The sequence below is a fragment of the Geotrypetes seraphini genome, chromosome 17 (genome assembly GCF_902459505.1).
Source record: "Geotrypetes seraphini chromosome 17, aGeoSer1.1, whole genome shotgun sequence".
Lineage (NCBI taxonomy): Eukaryota > Metazoa > Chordata > Amphibia > Gymnophiona > Dermophiidae > Geotrypetes > Geotrypetes seraphini.
The window spans coordinates 33,109,843-33,135,166 of NC_047100.1; the positions used below are offsets into that span (position 1 = coordinate 33,109,843).

Here is a 25,324-nt window from a genome sequence, read left to right on the forward strand (position 1 = left end):
TCTCCCTACGCTCCTCGAGAGTATAGAGCTGCAATCTGTTCAATCTCTCTTCGTACGAGAGACCCTCTAGCCCCGAGACCATCCTGGTGGCCATCCGCTGAACCGACTCAATTCTGAGCACATCTTTACGGTAATGTGGCCTCCAAAATTGCACACAGTATTCTAGATGAGGTCTCACCATGGCTCTGTATAATGGCATCATGACCTCAGGCTTCTTGTTGACGAAACTTCTCTTGATACAACCCATCATCTGCCGTGCCTTAGATGAAGCCTTCTCCACTTGAGTAGCAGTCTTCATGTCTGCACTGCTGATCACTCCCAAGTCTCATTCTGCCATAGTCTTGTTCAAAGTTTCTCCATTCAAGGTGTAAGTTCTGCATGGATTTCCATTTCCGAGATGCATGACCTTACATTTCTTGGTGTTGAAACCCAGCTGCCAGACAGAGGACCAACTTTCTAAAGTACGGAAGTCCTGTTCCATAGTATCCTGCAGATTGTAGCCGTTTATGATATTGCATAGTTTGGCATCATCAGCGAATAAGGTTACCTTACCTTGAAGCCCTTGAGTCAAATCCCTAATGAATATGTTGAAGAGGAGTGGACCCAGGACTGAGCCCTGCGGCACTCCACTGGTCACTTCCGACGTTTTGGAGAGGGTACCGTTAACCATCACCCTCTGAAGTCTGCCACTTAGCCAATCTTTAACCCATGCAGTTAGTGTTACTCCTAACCCCATCGATTCCATCTTGTTCAGCAGTCTGCGGTGTGGGACGCTGTCAAAAGCCTTGCTGAAGTCAAGGTATACGACATCTAAGGACTCTCCCGAGTCCAGCCTTCTTGTTACCCAGTCAAAGAAGCTGATAAGATTGGACTGGCAGGACCTACCCTTGGTGAATCCATGTTGACTGGGGTCCCGGAGATTCCCCTCATTCAAGACCATATCTAATTTATGTTTAATTAGTGTTTCCATGAGTTTACACACTATTGAAGTGAGGCTCACCGGTCTATAGTTCGCAGCCTCAGCCTTGCAACCCTTTTTATGCAGAGGAATGACGTTGGCTATTTTCCAGTCCAACTGAACTTTCCCCGTGCTTAGTGAGAGATTGAAGAGCACTGCCAACGGTTCCGCCAGAACATCTCTCAATTCTCTAAGCACTCTTGGGTGTAAATTGTCCGGTCCCATGGCCTTGTTCTCCTTGAGCCTTGTCAGCTCGCTGTAGACGTCTTCAGGTGTGAACTCAAAATTCTGAAACGGGTCTTCCGCAATTTGTTTTGCCTTCAACTGTGGTCCGTGTCCCGGTAGTACGCATGCACAAAGTATCGATTCTGGCAGGGAAGTAACGCCACTAGTCAACACATGCGTCCAAGGCAACATTTGTTTTCATTGATTCTATGGGAATACTTCTTTCATTTATCTCTTCGATTGACCCCTGATGCATGTGTTGACTAGTGGCGTTACTTCCCTGCCAGAATCGATACTTTGTTCATGCGTACTACCAAAAAGCAAAAGTACTTAGAGCCTATGTTATAAAGGAAAGTAGGCAGTGTAAAGTGCCAATACATGCGTATAATTTAGGCATAACCACTTACATGAGCCATATAGCTGGAGTAAATGCCCATATCTAGGTTGGTAATAAACATGCCTAAATTATAATAATATATCATTTACAGATGCAACTGCTCACTCCACCCATATGTACACTTAATTCAAAAGTATTCACCAACCCATTTAGGAACCATTTTATAGAATAGAGTGTAGTCGGAATATTGGTATTTACTTGCGCAACTGCACACATACGCATACATGTATAATATGTTGGTATTCTGGTCATTTATGTGCATTCTTTGTTCCTAAATTTTGGCCTCCTCTTTACAAAATTACTTCTAATGTGGGTATTGAAAAAGGAATGTATGAAAGGAGCTGAAAAGCTAACCAAGAATTGGGAAAAATTTCAGAAAATCAGTAAACAAACCTCTTTTATTTTGTCATGTAGACACCTAGCAGTTGGCATCCAGCACTACCAATATAAATGCTTTTGAATATTGACCCTTATATGTAGAGATAATACAACACAACTTACCTCTGTTAGCATTATTAGTCCAATGAAGTATGACACCACAGAAAGAGCAAGAATCAAGAGTTCCCTTCTGTATCCTCTTCTGAAAATGTTTGGGTACATATCCACCACAGCTGTTACCAAACTTTCCACGCATACAAACTATAACAAGAAAATGACTGTGAATACATCATGAAAGGGGTAATTTTAAAATATTGACAGTGTCAAAAATTAATCTCAAACAGGATGTGCTGAGAGTGGAGTCGGTTCAGCGAATGGCCACCAGGATGATCTCAGGACTCAAGGATCTCCCGTTTGAAGAACGTCTAGGTAAGTTGCAGCTATACTCTCTCGAGGAACGCAGAGAGAGGGGAGACATGATAGAGACGTTCAAATATGTTACTGGCCGTATTGAGGTAGAAGAAGACATCTTTTTCCTTACAGGATCTATGGCAACAAGAGGGCAGCCGTTAAAAATCAAGGGTGGGAGATTTCACAGTGACATTAGGAAGTATTTCATCACTGAAAGGGTGGTTGATCGTTGGAATGATCTTCCACTTCAGGTAGTTGAGGCCAGCAACATGCTTGATTTTAAGAAAAAATGGGATAAGCATGTGGGTTCACTTCGAAGAAGTACTTAGGGGGGAAGGTCCTTAGAGTGGGCAGACTTGTTGGGCCGGTGGCTCTTTTCTGCCGTCATGTTCTGTGTTTCTATGTAATGAAATAAATACCTGGCAAGCTTAGCATTATTAGGTTCAAAATGAAAAAAGGAAAAACAAAGGGGTCCTTTTATTTAGCATGTGCTAAATGTTAAGACATCCATTATATTCCTAAGGGCATCTTAGCATTTCGTGTGTGCTAAATCAGTTAGTGCACCTTAATAAAAGGACCCCAAAGTGAAGAAAAAGACCTCAATAGCCACAGTTTCAAGGATTTACTGCATTACCCTGAGACCATCATCATTGGTCTAAAATACTCCACTTAATAATAAAGTATCTCGACCCTTATCTGATTTCGACTTAAGGTTGTTGATACGGAGTTTGTCTTTTGTTCCCACTGTGGCACACAATAAATTCAAATACGGGTAAATATGGTAAAAGCTCCGAAGCTCAAAGACTTCCTATGAGCATTGGAGCTAATACCCCCATGGCCAGCAATAAAAAAGCCTAAAGCGGCTTCATTAAAGGGGGCCTAAGAATTTATGGGATCAACATTTCACATCATATTCTATTTTTGTGGATTTTTTTATATAATTGAGTTCAATAACAACTCTCTGGCATAGCGATGGGAGCTTCCTTTGCTACGACTTTGGCAAACCTATTTATGTCTTGGTTTGAGGAACAATTTGTTTCACCTTCTTCTGCATTTTCAAATGTGTTTTTGTTGGAAGAGTCCTTGTTATTTTTTGTGCAAGAATAGCTGTCATCCAACAATCAAATTTTGAATTGTCATGTGATGCTAAACAGATACATTTTTTGGGATGTGCTTATTCAACATCACCAGAATGAATTGGTCACCACAATTTATAAGAAAGAGACAGACAGAAATACGTTGTTACATTTTGGCAGTATGCATCCTGTTCATTTAAAAACAAGTTTTTAAGATTTTGTTGAATTTGCAGTACATCTCAGATTTATATTTTAGAATCACTGAAGCTATAAGCTTAATTGATTGACAAGTTTAAAGTTAGCAGGTGGGAGCAAAAAATAGCCGAGAATGATTAATGGTAAAAACCACTGAACACAAACAGGCCAGGCCGACGATCGTTTTGTGGCCGGTAACCACTGCTTCAGGATCTTAGCGCCAAATCCAGGCTATCCTATAACACAAAACACAAACCCAAAAGGGTTGTTTTGGAGTGATATTTTTGAATTTTAAAACAAATTTTAACATCAGGAAAAATTTCTAAGCATTTTTAAACATCACTTCGCGTTACTTAGAACTTTACCTTGTTTTGCAACAAAAAGATTCATTATAGCTTATTATAGGAATAAAAGCCTAGAAGACATCTTGTGTCATTCTTTCAAATAAACTTTTGATAGGACTTATGATATTTACAAAAAGGTCAAAGTCCTTGAATGTAGTGTTCTGTTTGCAAGATTATGAGTACTATTTCAGTTTTTCAAGATCCCCAGTTGGGTGAGAAATATACCTTATGATCAGTTACAACTTGTCAGTCTCACAATGTGACTTATATTATTACCTGCTCATGTGGTTTATGTTATGTTGGTCAGACTTGTAGGAAATTGAATACTAAATTAATTGAACATCGTAGCTGGAAAATGTTGGCTCGTGTGGTCGTCCATTACATTAGGAAGGGGCGTGTTTTTGATGAATTAAAATGCTTGATTTTGGAACAACTTGCTAAATCCATTCGCAGGGGCAATGTTATGAGATACTTACGTCAGAAAGAGCAACAATGGATTTTCTGCCTGAAGCCTACGAGTACTCCCATAGGATATAAATACTGTGGTTGAGTGGCAAGTGTTTTTCGAATGAACTAAAGATTGAATTGATTTTAGCAGAGTGCTAAATGTTGAAATCATGAGGGAGTGCTTTAAATATTGGTATTTTTTGTAAGTTCCAGTAGCCATATTTAGAAGCCAACATAAGTGTGGGATGAAATTATGCCCTTTATGTTTTTGATTTTTTTTTTTCTTTTTCCCCTGAAGAAGCTTAAGGAATAAGTGAAACAAGTACTTCTGTCAGGATACGGATGCACCAGTGAGGATACAGAAGTATCATGGCAATGATGAAGATTTGGAACGTAGCGAAGGTATTACATTTCAGATAAGCTTGCTTGCCGTTGGTTTTGAAATGCACTGGTGACATATGTTTATGGACATTTGTTTATCCAAACGGCACTCAATTTTTATACATAAATGTTCTTGTGAGGATCAACAATCAAACTCTCACCAAGATATATACCATGCTCAGTATATATCTCAAACTCCTCACCTCCAATGTGTAATCCCCAGCTCCGAGAAGTACCACATGGGCTCAAAAGTTTTCACTGCCCTAGGCTTTATGTACTACCTCCTCACTGGAGCCGCTATCAATTTAAAAGTAAAAATTGATAGCGGCTCCAGTGAGGCGGTAGTACATAGAGCCTAGGGCAGTGAAAACTTTTGAGCCCATGTGGTACTTCTCAGGAGCTAGGGATTATACATTGGAGGTGAGGAGTTTGAGATATATATGGACATTTGTTGGCATATATGAAGTGTTTGAAGAAAGAAATATACAGTGAGTGTAAATCCTTTGCAAGTAATATGTTCACATCTTATGAATACTGAATGAAATTATATGAAAGTAAGTTTTGAATTATCACGATACTTTATTATTAAGTGGAGTAAATTACTTTTTGACTGTATCTATATTGTTATTAAATGTGCATCTCTTAGAGTATAGTGTATTCATAATTTGAAAACATGACATGTTTGTGGGAAGATGATTGTTTATCCATGGAAAATCCCCATTTGAAACTCTGCCAGGAAACGGGGCTTAGCCAAGGTCAGGGATTCCATTTTAAAATCACCCCACACTGTTTCACATTTAGCTTGCTAAGTATATAGGATTCAAAGCATCCCATAGCACTGGTTGTCATGCAATTTTCACTGAGAAGTTTCTGTTTGAAAATGATCTTGCAGAGCCCTATGCTCTCTCATAAATTAGAATCTAGGGTAATTAGCTAGAAGGAAAATGCTGATTGTTGAGGGAGCAAAATGAAACAGGGGAAACAAAACCACAAACTTAAAAGCACAGAACCAGAATGGAATTGTCCCAATCAGAAAGGTGAGCACTAAAAAAGTGTCCTTCAACTCATCTGATAAACAGAAATGTCTTTATTCATTCAAAATCACGTATATGCATCCAATGACTCAACGACCCGACATGCACATGTTTCGGCCTAACCAGCCTGCCTCAGGAGTCTTATGAGTCTTTACCAGGTGTATTAGAAAACCATATAGTGTACAAAAATGCACACGCCCTCTAAGCACGACTACTAAAATACAAAGACGTAAACCAGTGATCCTCATGACGGACAGCACATTTTAAACTTAGTTTTTAACTATTTCAATTGGAAAACGTTTAGGTATCTGTTTGATAAACAGCATATCAAAGAATAAAGAAACTTGGAAACCTGAATATCAGGTGGAGATAAATTAGTAAATATGATCATTTATCTTAAAATGAGCACATCATCTTACCTGACTGTCTAATCCAAGAAATATGAGCATCATGAAAAACAGGGCAGCCCATAACGGTGCAAGAGGCATCATAGTGACTGCTTTTGGATAAGCAATGAACGCCAGGCCAGGCCCTGGAAAGCAAAACATGTATCACAGTAACAAATAGTCAAACAAATGATTCTGAATGCTAATGGGTAAAGGATTGATACTTCCTAACTCAAGCTGATTAGGACCCGGGTAGCTATTCAGCAACATTTAACCACTGAATAACTACGTAGACCACTGCAATGCTATGGGCCAGATTCTATAAATGGCGCCTAACTTAATAAGTGTCTAGCAAAGCAGTACCTACCGCAGCCTAAATTGACTTAAGCATTGGTAGGCATCACAATGTTAAGCCAGGGTTTTCCTGGCCTAATATACCAGTGCCTAACTCAATCCATGGCCAGACTCCACCCCAATCACCCCTACTTTCCATGTAGGCTGAGTTAGGCACTTGCTGGTTACTTAAATTTTTAAATTGTTTTTCAATCAGGTTTTTTTTTTAAATGGCGCTTTCAAATTATCAGCACCAATTAAGATGATTTATGCGCCTACCAGTAGGCACCTTTTATAGAATCAGGACCTATCTAATTATTGTTGCGGTAGTCCAGGGAAGGAGCAAAGACAAAGCTGGGAAGCTGGGAGTTATCCAGGCATTGTTGATATTCTGTACAGGCACCTGGATAACGATCCAGGCACGTTGGACCACAAAAATTGCCTATATATACAGATACCACCACTGAATATCACTGTCATCCAGATGTCTTCTGGTAGCTGCCCAAGATCTAAATAGCTGGATAGGGTCTGGTGATAACTATCAGGCTTTAAATTAGCCTGCAGTGGCAGCATTTGCAAAAATGCTCACCACCACAGACTGAAAATTGACAGTAAATTATTCTAACAACATTCTCAAACAACTTGCTATGAATGTGCATGATATTTTTTTGAAATGTGTAATGTTTAAGGACTTATATCAAATATATAGCATTCAAACACTTCAGAGCTAAAGATGGGCTGAAGAGTCCATCATCTAATTTTTCATTGGAAATGGAGAAAGAACTTTCTAGAATAAATGTTCAGAGTATGAGGCTGAAAAATGTAAATTCGGAAGGAAATATTTCTTTATGGAAACAGAACCGTTTCCCCAGTGTATATCCCTATTCCTCAAAGTTTTGGGCTACAGATAGATGTCTTTTGCAAATTGAGGCCTGCTGTGTTAAATTTAGACATTTGCTTTATTGGATCAATTTATGTTTAAATGATTTTTATTGAGCCAAGAAAAATACACAAAGTCATCCTGTTTATCCAGTAAACAGAGCTCAAACAAAATTTTAAATACAAACTCCCAAAGTTGAGGAGGAGATCTATGTGATATAGTTCTTTGCAAATAGTAGGCCAAAGCACGCTTGCAGTCCAGAGTATAAAGAGCTTTTTCTCCAGGATGAGAATGAGGCTTGGAAAAAAACACTGGAAGTACAATTGATTGTTTGAGATGAAATTCTGTAACAACTTTGGGTAACAATTTTGGATGAGTGCAGAGTACCACCTTGTTATGATGGAATACTGTAAAAGGTAGGTCCGCTACTAAAGCTTGTAGCTCACTGACTCTGCGAGCAGACGTGAGAGAGAAAAGGAAGACCACTTTCCAAGTAAGGTATTTAAGATGAGCCATAGACATTGGTTCAAATGGAAGCTTCATTAATTTAGCAAGAACAAAATTGAGATCCCAAACCATTGGAGGTGGTTTGAGAGGTGGCTTGACATTGAAAAGTCCTTTCATAAATCTGGACACCACAGGATGAGCAGATAAAGGTTTCCCCTCTAGTGGTTGATGAAAAGCAGCAATTGCAGTGAGATGGATTCGAACACAGGTGGATCTGAGGCCAGATTGAGATAAATGAAATAAATAATCCAGAACTGAAGACAAGGAAGTAGACTGAGGCTCCTTGTGATGAAGATCGCACCAAGTAGAAAACCGAGTCCACTTCTGTAACATTGTCTGGTGGCAGGTTTTCTGGAAGCATCTAAAATGTCTGACAGATTGAAAAAAACTGAAGATGTGAAGTTATATCAAGAAGAACCAAGGTGTCAGTTGCAGAGACTGCAGGTTGGTATGAAGAAGAGAACCATGATTCTGTGTAAGCAGAGACGGAAATACTGGTAAAGTGGCTCCCTGATGCTGAGTTGAAGTAGAATGGAGAACCGAGGTTGTCTGGGCCACTGAGAAGCTATCAGATTCCTGTTTGAGTTTGACAAGTGTCTTGAGAATAAGTGGAAATGGAGGGAATGCATAGAGGAACTTGTTCGTCCATTCCAGAAGAAAAGCATCTATTTCCAGGCGATGAGGAGAGTAAAGTCTGGAGCAGAACTGGGGCATTTTGTTGTTCTGAGGAGATGCAAAAAGATCTATTTGAGGAGTCCCCTATTGAGAAAAAATGTGATGGAGAGTCGGTGAATTGAGCGTCCATTTGTGAGGTTGCAGGATACTGGGCTTAATGGACCTTGGGGACAAACTGAAGATCCATGAAGCCCTAATGTTAAGAATATGTTAAATTGAGTGTTATTTAGTCCTTTTTAAGAATTCGTATGTATTGTATTGTCACCTAACAAATGTAAATTTTAATGTGTACATCGCTTAGAAGTTTGATTAAGCGATTAATAAAGACACCTAATAAACTTGAAACTTAAACTTGAAACTACCCTGTTTCCGGCAGTGACCAACCCAGATATTATGGAGGTAAGTGCCAGTTCCTCCCCCAGTAAAAAAAGGAAAATAAATAAATGAAGCTGATTCATATTACAAACTTAACTAATATGTGTAAGATCTCAGAGATCAACATTCATGCTTTAAACCACACTGAGCAAACCAACTGTCTGTAGTCAGTGGCAGTTAACCACTTAGCTACTGGTGTTAGCGTTGTACTCTATATCGGCCAGCATCCATATAACCTTTATGTCAGTGGCTGACCCAGATTCTCAATGTCAGCGGCTGTACATGGCCCTAGCATTGAAAGATTCAGCCTGTGATGGTCAGAGGCATTAAAAACACATGGATATATGAATATCCAGTGTTCTATTGATGGGTTTTCAGTCAGAAAGAAAGAGAAGTGTCACACAGCAACAGTTACTTTATAAAGTACAAATCTGGATAAGGTAATCAACCTAATTATAAGATTATAAAACATTAATAAATTATTGTAGTCAAACAAAGCCCAGTCAGCTTAGTGGCTTACCTGATTCTGCAACTTCAGCTATTGGTACTCCTTGTTCATATGCCATAAATCCAAGGACAGAAAAGATGGCAAATCCAGCCACAAAACTGGTCCCACTATTCAGGCAGCACAACATAATACAATCCCTGCAGAGAAAACAATGTGCTGATGTCCAGTAACTTATACTGAATAAATACTGAGATATAAGCAACATATCAAGAAACATGACTAAGCTCAAACCAAAGAATTTGTGTCATTAAGAAAACCCTTACCATTATGCTACATCAGCAATATTGCACTCGTATTATTTATACACTAGCCACTAGAGGGCACTCAGACATCAATGAATTCTGAGCATCTCAAATGTTGATCTCTATTCTTTTCCCTACTCACAGTAAATATCTGGTAGAGAACTGTGGAAACAAACATTTAATGGTCCCAGACCCACTCCCCTGTATTACAGATCCATAGCACTGGGCTTCACCTATGCTTTAACTTGATCTTTTCTCCTATAACTCTAATTTATGTAATATAGGGGACCTTTTATCAAGCCACGCTAGCGGGGTTAGCGTGTTGGACATTTCATCACGTGCTAACCTCCGCGGTCAGCTAAAAAACTAATGCCTGCTCAATGCAGGTGTTAGCGGCTAGCGCGGCAGGTAGTTTAACGCGAGGTATTACGTACGTTAAACCCCTACCACAGCTTGATAAAAGGACCCCATAGTATATGTAGAGATATCGCATGAATTCAGTGTTTTTTGTTCTACATTTAAGCGACCATGGGAATCAGAAAGTTCTGCAGAATGCACAAGATTTGCAATGTAATTTTCTTTATCTCATACAACTAGCTACATTAGGCAATATGATTTAACAAGCAAAGGGATTTTGTATTTAATCTACTTTCACAAACTTGCATTCAAAATTACATGCATAGTGCACTGCTTTATCAATAACTTTATAATCAGAACACTCAATGCATACTGTAATATTGTCCTAGAATGTAAGATTTATGAAGTTAAAACAAGATACCCTGAAACTAACAAGCAAGGACCTAACACAAGCTTTCTAACACCTTATGGGGGCTATTTATCAAAGCATGGAAAGTGTTTAGCATGGGTTTTAATGCATGTTAAGCAGTTAATATATGTTTTTAAAACATTAATGCTTAGGTGTTTAATGTGCAACATGGGATTTTATGTTAGCCCTTTAATTGGTAGGTGGTGAAAAAGGCTGCTTTATGTAACTTGATGTTGAACGAAAGCAACAGTGCCAAGGTAACATGCATTTGGAGATGAAGATCTCCCATAGGAGCCATTGACGACACATGTTGCTTCTGAGCAAAAATGCCAAATATAGGGTTAATGGTAGGATGGAAGTGGGAATAGGACAGAAAAAACAGCACAGATACATTGACGTCAGAGGAGGGAGCGGGACCACGTCAGAAGGAAGTGCTTCTGAGGACAGTGGTAGCCTGCAAGGATCGCGTAAAGCACTGGTGATCCTCTCTGCAGGGGGGAAGCCGGAGGACATGCAAAGAAGGGGAGGGGGGAATATGCAATCCTTCAGGGGGAGGCCTTCAGGGGAGGGGGCCCTGGTCTATAAGTACACGGAGGGAGGGAAGGGAGAAGGGGTACTGCTGGACAGGGGGAGCAGGGAAGGGAGAAGGGGTATTGCTGGACAGGAGGAGCAGGGAAGGGAGAAGGGCTACTGCTGGACAGAAGGAGCAGGGAAGGGAGAAGGGGTACTGTTGGACAGGGAGAGGTAAAAGGAAGGGAGAAAAGGTGCTGCTGGACCTGGCAGAAAGGGAGGGAAATAAATGGTGCTACACACTGGAGGGGAGGGTGAGATGGTGCATGGGGAGAGAGCATGTTGGGTTGGGAATGGGAAGGAGGGAAGAGGCAAGGACAGAGAGAGAAAGCGTGTAGGAGGCAGAAAGTATTGGACTCATGGAGTGAGCGAGATGAATGGGGAGGCAGAAAAGGAAGGAGAAATGGAAGGAGGGAGAAATGCTGGATGAAAGGTTAGTTGAGAAAAGGAGAGATGGTGGATCTGGGGATGGTGGGGTCAATCGCTGTGGCTGCGGTTGGTTGATGGAGATGAAAAAAAGGAAAGATGCCAAACCTCCGGAGGAAGGAAGGGAAACAGAAAGAGAGGACTGAGACAGAAGATGGATGGTTAGCATGGAGAAAGAAGAAAGAAGGAGACCCTGGCAAGCGAGTTATCAGAAGACAACCAGAGCCTGGGACCAACAAGATTTGAATAATGACCAGACAACAAAAGGTAGAAAAAAAAAATTTATTTTCTGTTTTGTGATTACAATGTCAGATTTGAAATGTGTATCCTGCCAGAGCTGGTGTTAGACCGCAAACGTGAGCTAGGATTTTTAACAGAGAGGACAAGTATTTTTTGTTTACACCACAGCGCCAGTGTGTAGGAGAGGGTAAAGGGGGTGAAGAGGCTATAAAATAAACCCACCAGGATGTTTGAAAAAAAAAACAAAAAACAACACCACCACCCACTTGGGCAGGAAAATCGAATCAAAAAATTGATGCAATGGGCTGAATCGAAACGAAATTTTTTTTCCTGAATCGGGCAGCACTAGTTTCTACTCCCCCTGTCTGTTACATTAGTAGAAGCTCACATTTGAACTTCGTTTCCCCCCCAGTTAGAGGATGTAAACTAAAAAAACACCATGAACACCTGCTCTCACATCAGGCAGCATTATGGGGTAAAGAATTAGAACAATTGCTTTCGCCCACTACTTATGAGGAATTCAGGAAGCGCCTAAAAACATATCTGTTCCTGAAGTATCTAGACAGCTGACCCGTACAACTCTTTCTCTTCAATAACATTTCTCTTGACCTATTAACCACTTGCTTTCACCTCTTTTAAGTTCAATCAATTTGTAACTTCTTTTATTCTTTTGTAAACCGCATTGAACTTCACGGTACTGCGGTATATAAACTGTTATTATTATTATTATTAGTTAAAGTAGTGGTGGTGTTGGAAATGTGTATTCATGATTGACAATGGGCAATGAAACAACTGCAAATCACTACTGCTGACTTTAAAATACACTGTTACCTGTAACAGTTGTTATTGTAGTTGTTATAACTTCCTAAGGCAGTCAGGCATCCCAAGCAGATGGCATAAGAGAAGAATATCTGAGTGCCTGCATCTACCCATACCTATAGGCAGAAAAAGAAGTGCTATTAGACAAATGAAGTGATTTGGTTTTCAGATAACATAAACATTGGTCATAATTTTGAAAGTTTCTTTATGAGTGCAGAATGCTTGACGTCCTTAGATGCCAATTCAAAATTTTGTGCCTAACATTCAAAGCGCTCCACCATTCTCAGTTCGTTTACTTAGCATCTTCCACTATACCATATACTCCTTCTCGTGCACTGAGGTCAATCGACGCTAATAAGATTAGGTCTTCCCTCTCCCAAACTAGCCCATTATGAATCTACAAGAAAATCAGCTTACTTTTTCATCTCACCTTTTCTATGGAATAGTTTGCCACCTTTCATCAAGGTGGAACAATCTTTTCAAAAATTTAAGTCTCTTTTAAAAAGCATTTTTAAAAAATGTCTTTAAACTGTTCCCTTCGGGTAGACTGATTTGAATAAGATGACACAATTGGATTTTATGTATGATTGGTAACTTGTATGACAGTAGACTTTACCATAAATTGTAAGTTGCTCAGACCTTTTCCATTGGTGGGATAACAAATGAACAATCAACATAAATAATAATTTTTTAAAAACTTAATCAACAGTAATTTCAGCAGTACTCGTATAATTAATTTGGTCAAAAAAACTATAAGGCAAGCAACCGATAACTACTAAATCATTTTTTCTTTTTGTTCTACTACATTACTCTAGGAAAACGAAAACATTGTACACTGCATGAGGCCTTCCAAGATAAGCCTGTGAGGCAAAGCATGTTAGCTAGAGAAAATAGAAGTTTAACCATGGTTAAAGCCAAGGTAACATAGGGTAGATTCACTAAGCAAACTGATCGCGGGAACTGACTGGGCTGGCCGATCAACACATAAAGCGACTGCTGGGGACCAGTCGCAAACATCCTTTCCGACTGTCCTCGGCCTGAAATCTCAGCCTGCAGCCCATCTCTGCCCCTTCCAGCTGAGCCCTGCTCTTTCTTCCCCGACTCTCCTGCTCTCTGCCCCCTTCCCCGCAGTGTGAGCCTGTGGTTTTAAAGCGGGGCTGCACTGCGGGGAAGGGTGGCAGAGAGCAGGAGAGAATAATTGCCTGCTTTTAAAAGTCCCCAGCTGCTGTGGCTCTTCACGGCAGGGACTCGCTGGGGCAGTGAACTTGTGTCGGCGAAGGGGACTCTACTGGCCCGATCTCTGCCCCAATTCTCCTGCCCCAGACCATGCCACGGGGCTTTGCAATAAGGTGACACTGAAAGCTGATGAGAACTTGTTGCAGCCGGGAAGCTTTAAGGCACTGCAGCTCCCCATATCATTTCTGTTTTGGATGGAAAGAGGAGAAATCGTATCCCGCAGGAGACTGGAGTGAGGGAGGGTAAAGGAGCCCAAATACAATAGCCCAAACACTTATGTCAGTTTCAACCCTTGACTAATTTGCTCCCTCCAGTCAATGGTGCGCTCCGCGGAGGAATTTTCACTTCTTAGGTTTCCTGCCTTTTCGTTCTGCATTGGCCTTTGTAGGACGGAGTTGAGGGTGGGGTGGGTGCAAGGTGTTGCAGAGACACGTAAAATCACAGAGCTTACTCTCCCAGGAGCTTTGGGTGATTACCGAAAGAAATCAGGAAAGAAGGACTGAAGCTTACCTGCCTAAGGGTAAGGCTGGGAACAAAGAAGGAAGCTTCAGTCCTTCTTTCCTGGTTCTGGGAAGGAAACATTAAGCAGAACCCTTTGGGAAGCATACTGCAGTACAGCCAGGTTTAATCAGAAATTGGGATGCGCAATTCTATAAAAGAAAATTGCACTATAATTAAAAAGATCCCTGAGGCAGGCCAAGAGCCGAAACACTGGCAGTGTTGGGTCTTTTATTTGAAATAAAGTATTTGTCCCAGTTCTGCAGGCGTTTACACTTCTTTTTGGGAATATTCAAATAGAACATTATCAGTAAAAGATGATAAATTTCAAGGTTTTTAAAAAATTTAAATTTTTCCTTAAAACAGTACACTTCCCCCTCCCCATTCGCGGTTTCCCTACTCGCGATTTCACATAATCGCAATTTTTTTTGGGGGGGGGGAGGAGGGGAAACCCCCCCCCCATATTTTTGTCTTCTCCCCGGCATCCTGGCCTTACCTGGTGGTCTAGCTGGTTTTCGGGGCAGGAGCGATCTTCCTACGCTCCTGCCCCGTGCAGATAGCCATTAGGAAATGGCTGTGGGGAGTTCCTGTAGTCTCTCAAGAGGAAGGGGAAGGCAGAAGGGAGGCGGGGGTGGGTCAGAGCCGGATATTCGCGGTTTTTCGCCATTCGCAGTCCGGCTCTGCCCCTATCCCTCATGAATAGCAAGGGAGAAGTGTATATTGACCTACAGATCTTATTAACATAGGGAGATCATTCCAAATTAAAGGAACCCGATAAAAGAAGGATGCCTTCCATTGAACAAATGATCTACACGTCTCCCTCTGTATTTGCGGTTTCAGCATTCACGGTTTCGATTATTCACGGTTTTTAGTTTGCTGACTCCTCCCCCAAATTACATCAGCTTGCATAGAGAAATTGCTGATTCCAAGCGTTTACAGAGAAAATTGCTGATTCCCAGCACTTTCTTTACCATGTTTTGCCTCTCCTTCAGGAACAGGCCAGGTCTCCTACCTGTTAGTCGCGGTTTCACCATATTTACGATGGTTTTTAATAGAAAACAGCGAATAACATATGAAAAAGTTATTTGCGGTTTTTCTGTATTTGCAGTTCTGTTAATCCTCTATCACAGCGAATACGGAGGGAGAAGTGTAAATGTCTTTGGTGAGGGAAATTGAAGAAAGAATTGCATCTGTATAATATGACCTGACATTTTTGAAGTTGGGATATTGAAGTAGTAATGGAAGCTGATCTAAATAATCTCCATTTCTATGAGTAAGATTAATTAAATTAGAGAAATTAGGTAATAGCCCTTCTAGTATTTAATAAACCATTATACATAACTTTGAAAACAATCCAGGCTCTCACTGGTAGCTAGTGGACATTTCTTAGTAATGGAGAAGCAGGTTCAAAATTTGAACCAAAGATCAGTTGCACCCAAAGTACGAGTATTATGTAATGTTTGTAGATTTCTTAGTAATCCCTCCTACAGTCCCATAAGAACAGTCATACTGGGTCAGATCAATGGTCCATTTAGCCCAGTTTCTTGTTTCTAAAAGTGGCCAATCCAGGTCACAGTAACTGGCAAAAACCCAAATAGTAGTAAAACTGAGTTACAATAATCAATATGGTTTAGAGTGACTGAACAATACGTTTAAAAACATTATTGGAGTGTGTGGTACAGTGGTTAAAGCTACAGCCCAGCACCCTGGGGTTGTGGGTTCAAATCCCATATTGCTTCTTGTGACCCTGGACAAGTCACTTAATGCCCCAGGTACATTAGATAGAGTGTGAGCCAACTGGGACAGATATGGAAAAATGCTTGAACATAAGAACATAAGAATTGCCATCTCTGGATCAGACCCTGGGTCCATCAAGTCCGGTGATTTGCACACGCGGAGACCCCGCCAGGTGTACCCTGGCATAGTTTTAGTCCCCATATCACTGTATGCTTCTCAAGGGAGATGTGCATCTAATTTACCCTTACCCGTATCACTCTATGCCACTCTTAAGGAGATGTGCATGTAGTTTACCCTTAAATCCTAGAACGGTGGATTCTGCAATAACCTCCTCTGGGAGAACATTCCAGGTGTCCACCACTCTATGCATGAAACAGAACTTCCTGATATTCGTCCTGGACCTGTCCCCCCTCAGCTTCAGTCTAAGTCCTCTTGTCCGTGTCACATTGGACATTGTAAATAACTGCTTTCCCTGCTCTATTTTGTCGAATCCTTTCAGTATTTTGAAAGTCTCGATCAGATCTCCTCGCAGTCTCCTCTTCTAAAGGGAGAACAACCCCAGTCTCCGAAGTCGTTCCTCATAGTCCAGGTTCTCCATACCTTTCACTAGCTTCGTGGCTCGTCTCTGCACCCTCTCTAGCAGTTTTATATCTGCCATTTATCTGCCCACTTCTCCAATTGATTCAAGTCGCTCTGGAGTTCCTCGCTGTCCTTCTGCGATCTGATTGCCCGGCATAGCTTTGTGTCGCCTGCAAACTTGATGATTTCACTGGATGTTCCTTCTTCCAGGTCATTTATGAAAATATTAAATAAGATGGGTCCAAATACCAAGCCCTGGGATACACCACTAGTCACTTTTTCCCATTCTGAGAACTTCCCATTTATGCCCACTCTCTGTTTTCTGTTCTCTAGCCATTTGCCTATTCATCTTAGTATATCTACCTCTATTCCATAGCCTTATAATTTCCTGAGAAGTCTTACATGTGGAACCTTGTCGAACGTTTTCTGAGTACCTGAATAATTTGTAATCCACACAGCAATGTAGGATATGTGAAATATAAATAAATAAATATTAAAATTAGTTCTCATCCTTCATAATCATTCCCTCCTCAATTTCCTGCTGAAATCTTCTTTCTTCCTGAAGAAACCATCTATCTGAAACCTCAGCAAATCAGGTTTGAGAACCCAGTTTGTCGTATAAAAAGAAACTGCAGACCTAAAAGCATACCCTGAAGGATACCCTGGTTCCATTGATGATCATAGTTGCTACTTTCAGCTCTTTAAATCAACTTTTGAGCTTTCTTCCGATTACTCTCTCTTCCCACTCCCCACCCTCAGAATCGTTATTATTTTGCCACCTGCTCTGTGTTGTCATGGCTTGCATGCCATGCTCTCCTTTGTTTCTCAGCCCACCACCATCAGTCACACAAGTAGGAAAAGTCTTTCAAATGTATCATTTACTGCTTGGAAGTCATTTTACTGCCCAGAATAATGATCCCACTACCTGTTACAGAGCACAGTGATGGGTAAAGGAGCAGATGGCTGCAGATAATTAGGACGGCTATTGCTCAGAAGAAGGAACAAGGCAATTACTGCAGGTAGCCATTTTGCAGGATGAAATCACTAGCTTTCCAAATTTTGCATGCAAACAAACCAAAAACACCTAAAGATGAATTTTAATGTGGAAAAATGCAAAGTGATGCATTTAAGCAGAAAAATAAAGATCATAAGTATAGTATGTCAGGTGTAACTCTGGGAAAAACCGAACAGGAAAAGGACCTGGGTGTACTGATAGATAGGACCCTGAAACCATCGGCGCAATGTGCGGCAGCGGCAAAGAAAGCAATTAGAATGGTAGGCATGATAAAGAAGGGAATTATGAGTAGATCAGAGAAAGTTATAATACCGCTCTACAGAGCCATGGTCAGACTGCACCTGGAATACTGCGTCCAACATTGGTCTCCCAACCTAAAGAATGATATAAAACTGCTGGAGAGGGTGCAGAGCCGAGCAACGAAGCTAATAAAAGGTATGGAGAACTTGGAATACGATGAACGACTTAAGAGACTGGGATTGTTCTCCCTTGAGAAAAGGAGACTGCGAGGGGACATGATCGAGACTTTCAAAATACTGAAAGGAATCGACAAAATAGAGCAGGAAAAAAAAATTATTTACAATGTCCAATTTGACACGGATAAGAGGACATGGACTGAAATTAAGGGGGGACAAGTCCAGGACAAATATCAGGAAGTTCTGCTTCACACGAGTGGTGGACACCTAGAATGCTCTCCCAGAGGAGGTTGAATTCACTGTTCTAGGATTTAAAAGCAAACTAGATGCACATCTCCTTACGAGAGGCATAGAGAGATATGGGTGACTAAAATTACGCCAGGTGTACACCTGACTGGGCCTCCGCGTATGCGGATCACCGAACTTGATGGACCGAAGGTCTGATCCAAAGATGGCAGTTCTTATGTGTCAGTATCTGTCAGCACAGAAGGGCCTAGCCCTAAAATCAAAGCATACAAAAGATTGAAAGAGACACCAAACCCAGACCAGACTGCCCCCCCCCCCCCCAGTCTGGACCCCAAGCGACGAGGAGATGCCAGCATCTGCACACATCAGGGACCCCCAAGCAGGATCCAGCAGGCAAGGTCCACCATCTAGCAGGCAAGGAGGACCCAGCCATCATGGGCTGTGCATTCCACTCCCGTTGGTAGGGCCAGGCTCCTCAAGTAGAAGTCTAGAGAGCAAATAGTTGCCCGCTGCCCTGCTCAGAGAGGTCTGAAGAGCAGGATCCAAGGCACGGGGCCTCCAGAAGTCAAGTAAGGGATGTCTGGAGATCCAGGCAGGTGCAGTCTAGTCCCGAGAAGTAATAGAGGCAGGAGCCCCGGGAATCCACGGCAGGTAGGTAAGCAGGGATCCAGGCAGGTGCAGGAAAACTTTAGGAGCACAAAAAAACCACTTCATGGGGCAGGCAGTTTATCCAAAAAAGCATGGAGATCTTCAGGGTTGTCCAGGGTGACGATCTCTTTGTTATGTAGGATACGAACCCGGGCTGGGGACTGGAGTGCGAACTTGATCCCTCTCATGTGGAGCTGGGTACAATAAGGGGCCAATGCCCGCCGGCACTCCACCAGTTTAACAGAAAAATCCTGGAAGAGTAGGATTTTAGCACCCTGGTGGTGCAAGGACCTAGCCTGTCGGTAAGCCTCCAAGATCTTCACTTTCGCTGCATAATTAAGAAAGTGAGCTATCACTAGCCGTGGTCGGGCACCGCCCGCCCTCGGGGCCCCAATGCGGTGGGTTCGCTCCACGTGGACAGTGCCCAGGGAGGCCACCAGACCTAGCGTTTGGGGCAGCCAGCTCACCACTAGATTGCCCAGGTCCTGGTCCCGAACTGATTCGGGCACGTCAATGAGCCGAAGATTTTTTTGTCGGCCCCTGTTTTCAGCATCCTCAGCCCAGTCTTCCAGCATTTTTACTTGGGCTTCCAGTGAGGTGATGCACTGTTCCGACACCCCTGCCCGATCCTCCTGGGCTGAGATTCGCTCATCTGCGTGCTATTTCTTTTACTCTTTACTATAGATTCTAATTCTGTAACAGCTAATTTTATTCTGAGGAATAAGTTGTTTCATTATGTAATGCATGTATTTCACATAACATTAATAAATGAAAGTCCTGTATCCATTTTGTGCTTTGTTGATATACTGAGAGAAAAAGATTTGACCAGAAAAGAAGAGTTGTTTATCTATCTGCTTCATAAAAATGGGTTTTAACAAAATCCTTTGGCTGGCAGAGTTGCTGCCCAGTTTCTAAAAGAATTTAGAAATCCCATGTGCAAATGGAAAGGGTGAATCTCTCTCAAGGAATGATAGCACAGAGAAGCTAGCTACCCAAGGATGTACTGCTTCAAATTAAGCACAAAATGGCTACCATGAAATCAGGGCGCTTTTTTTTTCCTTCTATTTTGGAGTATGTCTAATAAAGATTAAAAGTAGGTTGACAGAATAATAAAACAACTGTGTTTCCAGGATCTACCTTACACTAGCCTTTATAGGAGTGAATAATGACATGGAAATCACTTCCTTCCCACCTCTCCCTGGAATTTCTTCGGGTTGCTAGGCACTCACTTTTCCATCTTATGCTAATGTTACATGCAGGCGCCAATAGCCACAGTGCAGTCATTATGAAAGAAGACTGGGGAAAAGCACCCAAATTCCAATGTTTTTGTTTATTCATGACTGCTCTCGGTGGCAAAACATCACGCTGAGATTACCATGCACACCACATACTGAAGTGCTAATTTAGTAAGGCCTAATCAATGGGAATTACTGTGATCATTTTCTATTTACTCCTTGTTCCTTCAAGCTGTTTTCCTTCTGTCACTCACCCATCTTCTGGCTGAACTCATATTTTCAGTCGTAAACTTAGCTAGCCACAACTTGTCCCACTCTGTTGGGATCAGTAACGGTGGTGGTGGTGGTAGGGGTTTACTTATCAAGGAATCAGTGCCCATAGCAGTAAGGGACAATGACATCATTATTCCAGAGTTACTATTCCAGAGTTATTCCAGAGTTACATTATTCCAGAGTCAATCAACATTTTAAAGCTTTGCCAATGCCTCTTCAAAAGAACTTCAAGCATCCCGAGTGTTCATTACTATTTTTGGATCCTGCCTCGTTTTCTGGTTAAACTAGCGTGCCGACAGAAGAGTAAATAATAAACCTAGCATTTGTATAAATAAGGAGAGGGTTTTTTGGGCTACAACTTAGCCTACTACTATAATTGAGAAGTCTCACTTTCTGAGGTCCTTTTACTCCTCACTGTTATTTAAAGTTGCATTTTCTGTCACTAGTCAGTTTTCAGGATATCCACAGAAGCTCAGTACTCAATTTTTGTTATTTATTTTATTTTAAAAATTTCTATTCCGCTTACAGATATGTTAAAGGGAAACAGCCGGCTAGGGAGGAGGTGGGACCGCTGGACGATGGAGACAGAAAGGGAGTTGTGAAGGAGGAGAAAGAAATCGCTGAAAATCTTAACATGTTCTTTTTGTCTGTATTTACGAACGAAGACACAACCAACATACCGGAACCTGAGCAATTCTTCAATGGAAATCAAGCAGAAAAATTAACATTCATGGAAATGAGCCTTGAAGATGTGCGCAGGCAGATAGATAAACTAAAAATTGACAAATCTCCAGGTCCGGACGGAATCCATCCAAGGGTTCTGAAGGAACTAAAGGAGGAGATAGCAGAACTACTACAGCAAATATGCAACCTATCCCTGAAAACAGGCGTGATCCCAGAGGATTGGAAGACGGCCAACGTCACGCCTATCTTTAAAAAGGGATCAAGAGGTGACCCGGGAAACTACAGACCTTTGAGTCTGACCTCGGTTCCGGGAAAAATGGTGGAAGCACTGATCAAAGAAAACATCGATAATCACTTGGAAAGAAACGAACTTCTGATAACCAGCCAACATGGTTTCTGCAGGGGGAGATCATGCCTAACTAATTTACTACACTTCTTTGAAGGAATTAACAAACAGATGGACAGAGGTTACCCCATAGATATATACCTTGATTTCCAAAAAGCCTTTGACAAGGTGCCTCATGAACGACTACTCCGGAAACTGAAGAACCATGGGGTGGACGGAGACGTACATAGATGGATCAGAAACTGGTTGGCGGGTAGGAAACAGAGGGTAAGGTGAAGGGCCACTACTCGGACTGGAGGAGGGTCACGAGTGGTGTTCCGCAGGGCTCGGTGCTCGGGCCACTGTTATTTAATATATTCATAAATGATCTAGAAACAGGGACGAAGTGTGAGATAATAAAATTTGCAGATAACACCAAATTATTTAGGGGAGCTCGGACTAAAGAGGACTGTGAGGAATTGCAAAGAGACTTGAACAAACTAGGGGAATGGGCGACAAAATGGCAAATGAAGTTCAACGTTGAGAAATGTAAAGTATTGCATGTGGGAAGCAAAACCCGAGGTAAAACTATATGATGGGAGGGATGTTATTGAATGAGAGTACCCAAGAGAGACACTTGGGGTAATAGTGGACAGGTCAATGAAGCCAACGGCACAATGCGCAGCGGCTGCTAAGAGAGCGAATAGAATGCTAGGTATAATCAAGAAGGGTATTACAACCAGGATGAAAGAAGTTATTCTGCCGCTGTATCGGGCGATGGTGCGCCCACATCTGGAGTACTGCGTCCAGAACTGGTCGCCGTACCTTAAGAAGGATATGGCGTTACTCGAGAGGGTTCAGAGGAGAGCGACACGTCTGATAAAAGGGATGGAAAACCTTTCATACGCTGAGAGATTGGAGAAACTGGGTCTCTTTTCCCTGGAGAAGAGGAGACTTAGAGGGGATATGATAGAGACTTATAAGATCATGAGGGGCATAGAGAGAGTAGAGAGGGACAGATTCTTCAAACTTTCAAAAAATAAAAGAACAAGAGGGCATTCGGAAAAGTTGAAAGGGGACAGATTCAATACAAATGCCAGGAAGTTCTTCTTTACCCAACGTGTGGTGGACACTTGGAATGTGCTTCCAGAGGAAGTTATAGGGCAGAATACAGTACTGGGATTTAAGAGAGGATTGGACAATTTCCTGCTGGAAAAGGGAATAGAAGGGTATAAATAGATGATTACTGCTCAGGTCCTGGACCTGTTGGGCCGCCGCGTGAGCGGATTGTTGGGCAAGATGGACCTCAGGTCTGACCCAGCCGAGGCATTGCTTATGTTCTTATGTTCTACAAACTAAGCGGTTTACAGTATTCACATACATAACTTGAAATAACAAATACATAAAACTTATAATTCTGCATCTCTAAACAACTTAAACTAAAAATAACCCTCAAAGCCCTCATTTACCCTCAAATAACATCAAAACCCTCATTTTTTAATTAGGCCTTGCAGGAAAAAAATACAGACATTTTCTTATTTATAAAATGCTCTAACAAATAGAAACGTTTCTCAGGGATTTCTTAAAAGATTTAAAGTCTGGACATAATTCCGGAACTTGGAGGCGAGGAGGATGGCAGTTTGAGTGCAGAGCTCCTCTCCCTGGACAATCTGCCTGCTTTTAAATATCGTTTCCAAATACACAGGGAGAATGTAGCAATTGAGAGTCAGAAAGTAGCTGAAATGCAATAGAGAGAACTGACTCGAGCTAATTAAACCTCCAAGAGAAGTACTCATAAAACTGTAACTTTGCTCAGAGGCTTGTAACTCTGAAGAGAGGGAGGTAACCCTCTCTTGAAACAAGAGTTATTATTTCAAATCATAGCAAGGTGTTTTAGTAAAAATGAGTCCAACTCTTGAGGGTAACAAGGTTTGAAAAAATGTTCAATACTTAAATGGAGTATTTTGCAGAATTTTTAAAAGTCCAAAAATAATGATGATTGCATTCAGGAAAATTGTACTTAACTTAAATGCAGAACATGCAACTTCCAGGGTCCCAGAGCACAGTGAATTACTGCTAATTCACTGTGCTCTGGGACCCTGGAAGTTGCATGTTCTGCATTTAAGTTAAGTACAATTTTCCTGAATGCAATCATCATTATTTTTGGACTTTTAAAAATTCTGCAAAATACTCCATTTAAGTATTGAACATTTTTTCAAACCTTGTTACCCTCAAGAGTTGGACTCATTTTTACTAAAACACCTTGCTATGATTTGAAATAATAACTCTTGTTTCAAGAGAGGGTTACCTCCCTCTCTTCAGAGTTACAAGCCTCTGAGCAAAGTTACAGTTTTATGAGTACTTCTCTTGGAGGTTTAATTAGCTCGAGTCAGTTCTCTCTATTGCTTTTAAATATCAGCAGCAGTGGGAGATCAATTGCTTTTACACCTAAGCAGCAACGGGACCAACCCACCAAAAACCCATAGTCCCGGTCCTGCAAAAATATGAGCTCCACCCTCCCTGCAGTTCGCTAGGAAAATCAACTGCTTTTACACCTAAGCAGCAGCAGGACCAGCCACCACTACCAAGAGCCCTTTGCCCCGATCCAGCCAGGCATGTGAGCTCCTCCCTCTGCAGTCCATTGGAGAGATCAATCTACCTGCTTTTAAATATCAGCAACAGTGGGAAATCAACTGCTTTTACACCTCAGCAGCAGCGGAACTATCCGCAACTACCAAGAGCACACAGACCCGATCCAACCAAGAGTGTGAGCTCCACCTCCCCCTGCAGTCCACTAGGAAGATCAACTGTTTTTTACACCTAAGCAGCAACAGGACCAGCCACCACTACCGAGAGCCCTTTGCCCTGATCCAGCTAAACAAGTAAGCTCTTCCCCCAGCATTCCGTTGGAAAAATCAATATGCTTGCTTTTAAATATTATCAGAAGTAGGAGATCAACTGCTTTTACACCTAAGCAGCACCAAGACCAGCCGCCACTATCGAGAGCTTTTGTCCCAATCCAGCCAGACGTGTATGCTCTTCACCATACAATTTGTTGGAGAGATCAATCTGCCTGCTTTTAAATATCAGCAGCATTGAGAAAACAACTGCTTTTACACCTAAGCAGCAGCGGGTCCATCCGCAACCACCAAGAACCCACAGACCCGAACCTGCCAGGAATGTGAGATCCGCCCCCCCTACAATTCGATAAGAAGATCAACTGTTTTTACACCTAAGCAGCAATAGGACCAGCCGCCACTACCGGGAACCCTTTGCCACGATCCAGCCAGACATATAAGATCTTCCCCCAGCATTCCATTGGATAGATCAATCTACCTACTTTTAAATATCAGCAGCAGTGGGAGAACAACTGCTTTTACACCTAAGCAGCATTGGGACCAACCGCAACTACCAAGAGCCTATAGACCAGATCATGACAGGAGTGTGAGCTCCACACCTCCTGCAGTCCGCTAGGAAGATCAACTGCTTTAACACCTAAGTAGCAGCAAGACCAGCTGCCTATAATAGGAGCCCTTGCCCCGATCCAACCAGGCATGTGAGCTCCTCCCCCTATATCCCGTTTAAGAGATCAATCTACCTGCTTTAAATATCAACTTTAAAAACAACTGCTTTTACATACAAGCAGCAGCGAGACCTACCGCAACCACCAAGAGCCCACAGACCCAATCCTGCCAGGAGTGTGAACTCCTCCCCCTGCAGTCCATTGGAGAGATCAATCTGCCTGCTTTTAAATATCAGCAGCAGTGGAGATCAACTGCTTTTACACCTAAGCAGCAACGAGACCAGCCACAACCACCGAGAGCACACAGACCCGATCCTACCAAGAGTGTGAACTCTT

General features: G+C 41.9%; 1 protein-coding gene across 11 annotated transcripts in view; it reads right to left on the reverse strand.

Moving 5' to 3' along the window:
• The window catches only part of SLC6A11 (solute carrier family 6 member 11), a 287,446-nt gene that overhangs the window by 40,206 nt on the left and 221,916 nt on the right, over positions 1–25,324 (reverse strand). For all 11 annotated transcript variants that reach the window (XM_033926541.1, XM_033926542.1, XM_033926538.1 and 8 more), the window contains 4 exons: positions 12,586–12,689; positions 9,523–9,647; positions 6,266–6,378; positions 2,082–2,219 (listed from right to left, as the gene is read on the reverse strand). In XM_033926541.1, coding sequence (XP_033782432.1) covers positions 2,082–2,219; positions 6,266–6,378; positions 9,523–9,647; positions 12,586–12,689 — 480 coding nt within the window. The remainder of the gene's footprint in view (positions 1–2,081; positions 2,220–6,265; positions 6,379–9,522; positions 9,648–12,585; positions 12,690–25,324) is intronic.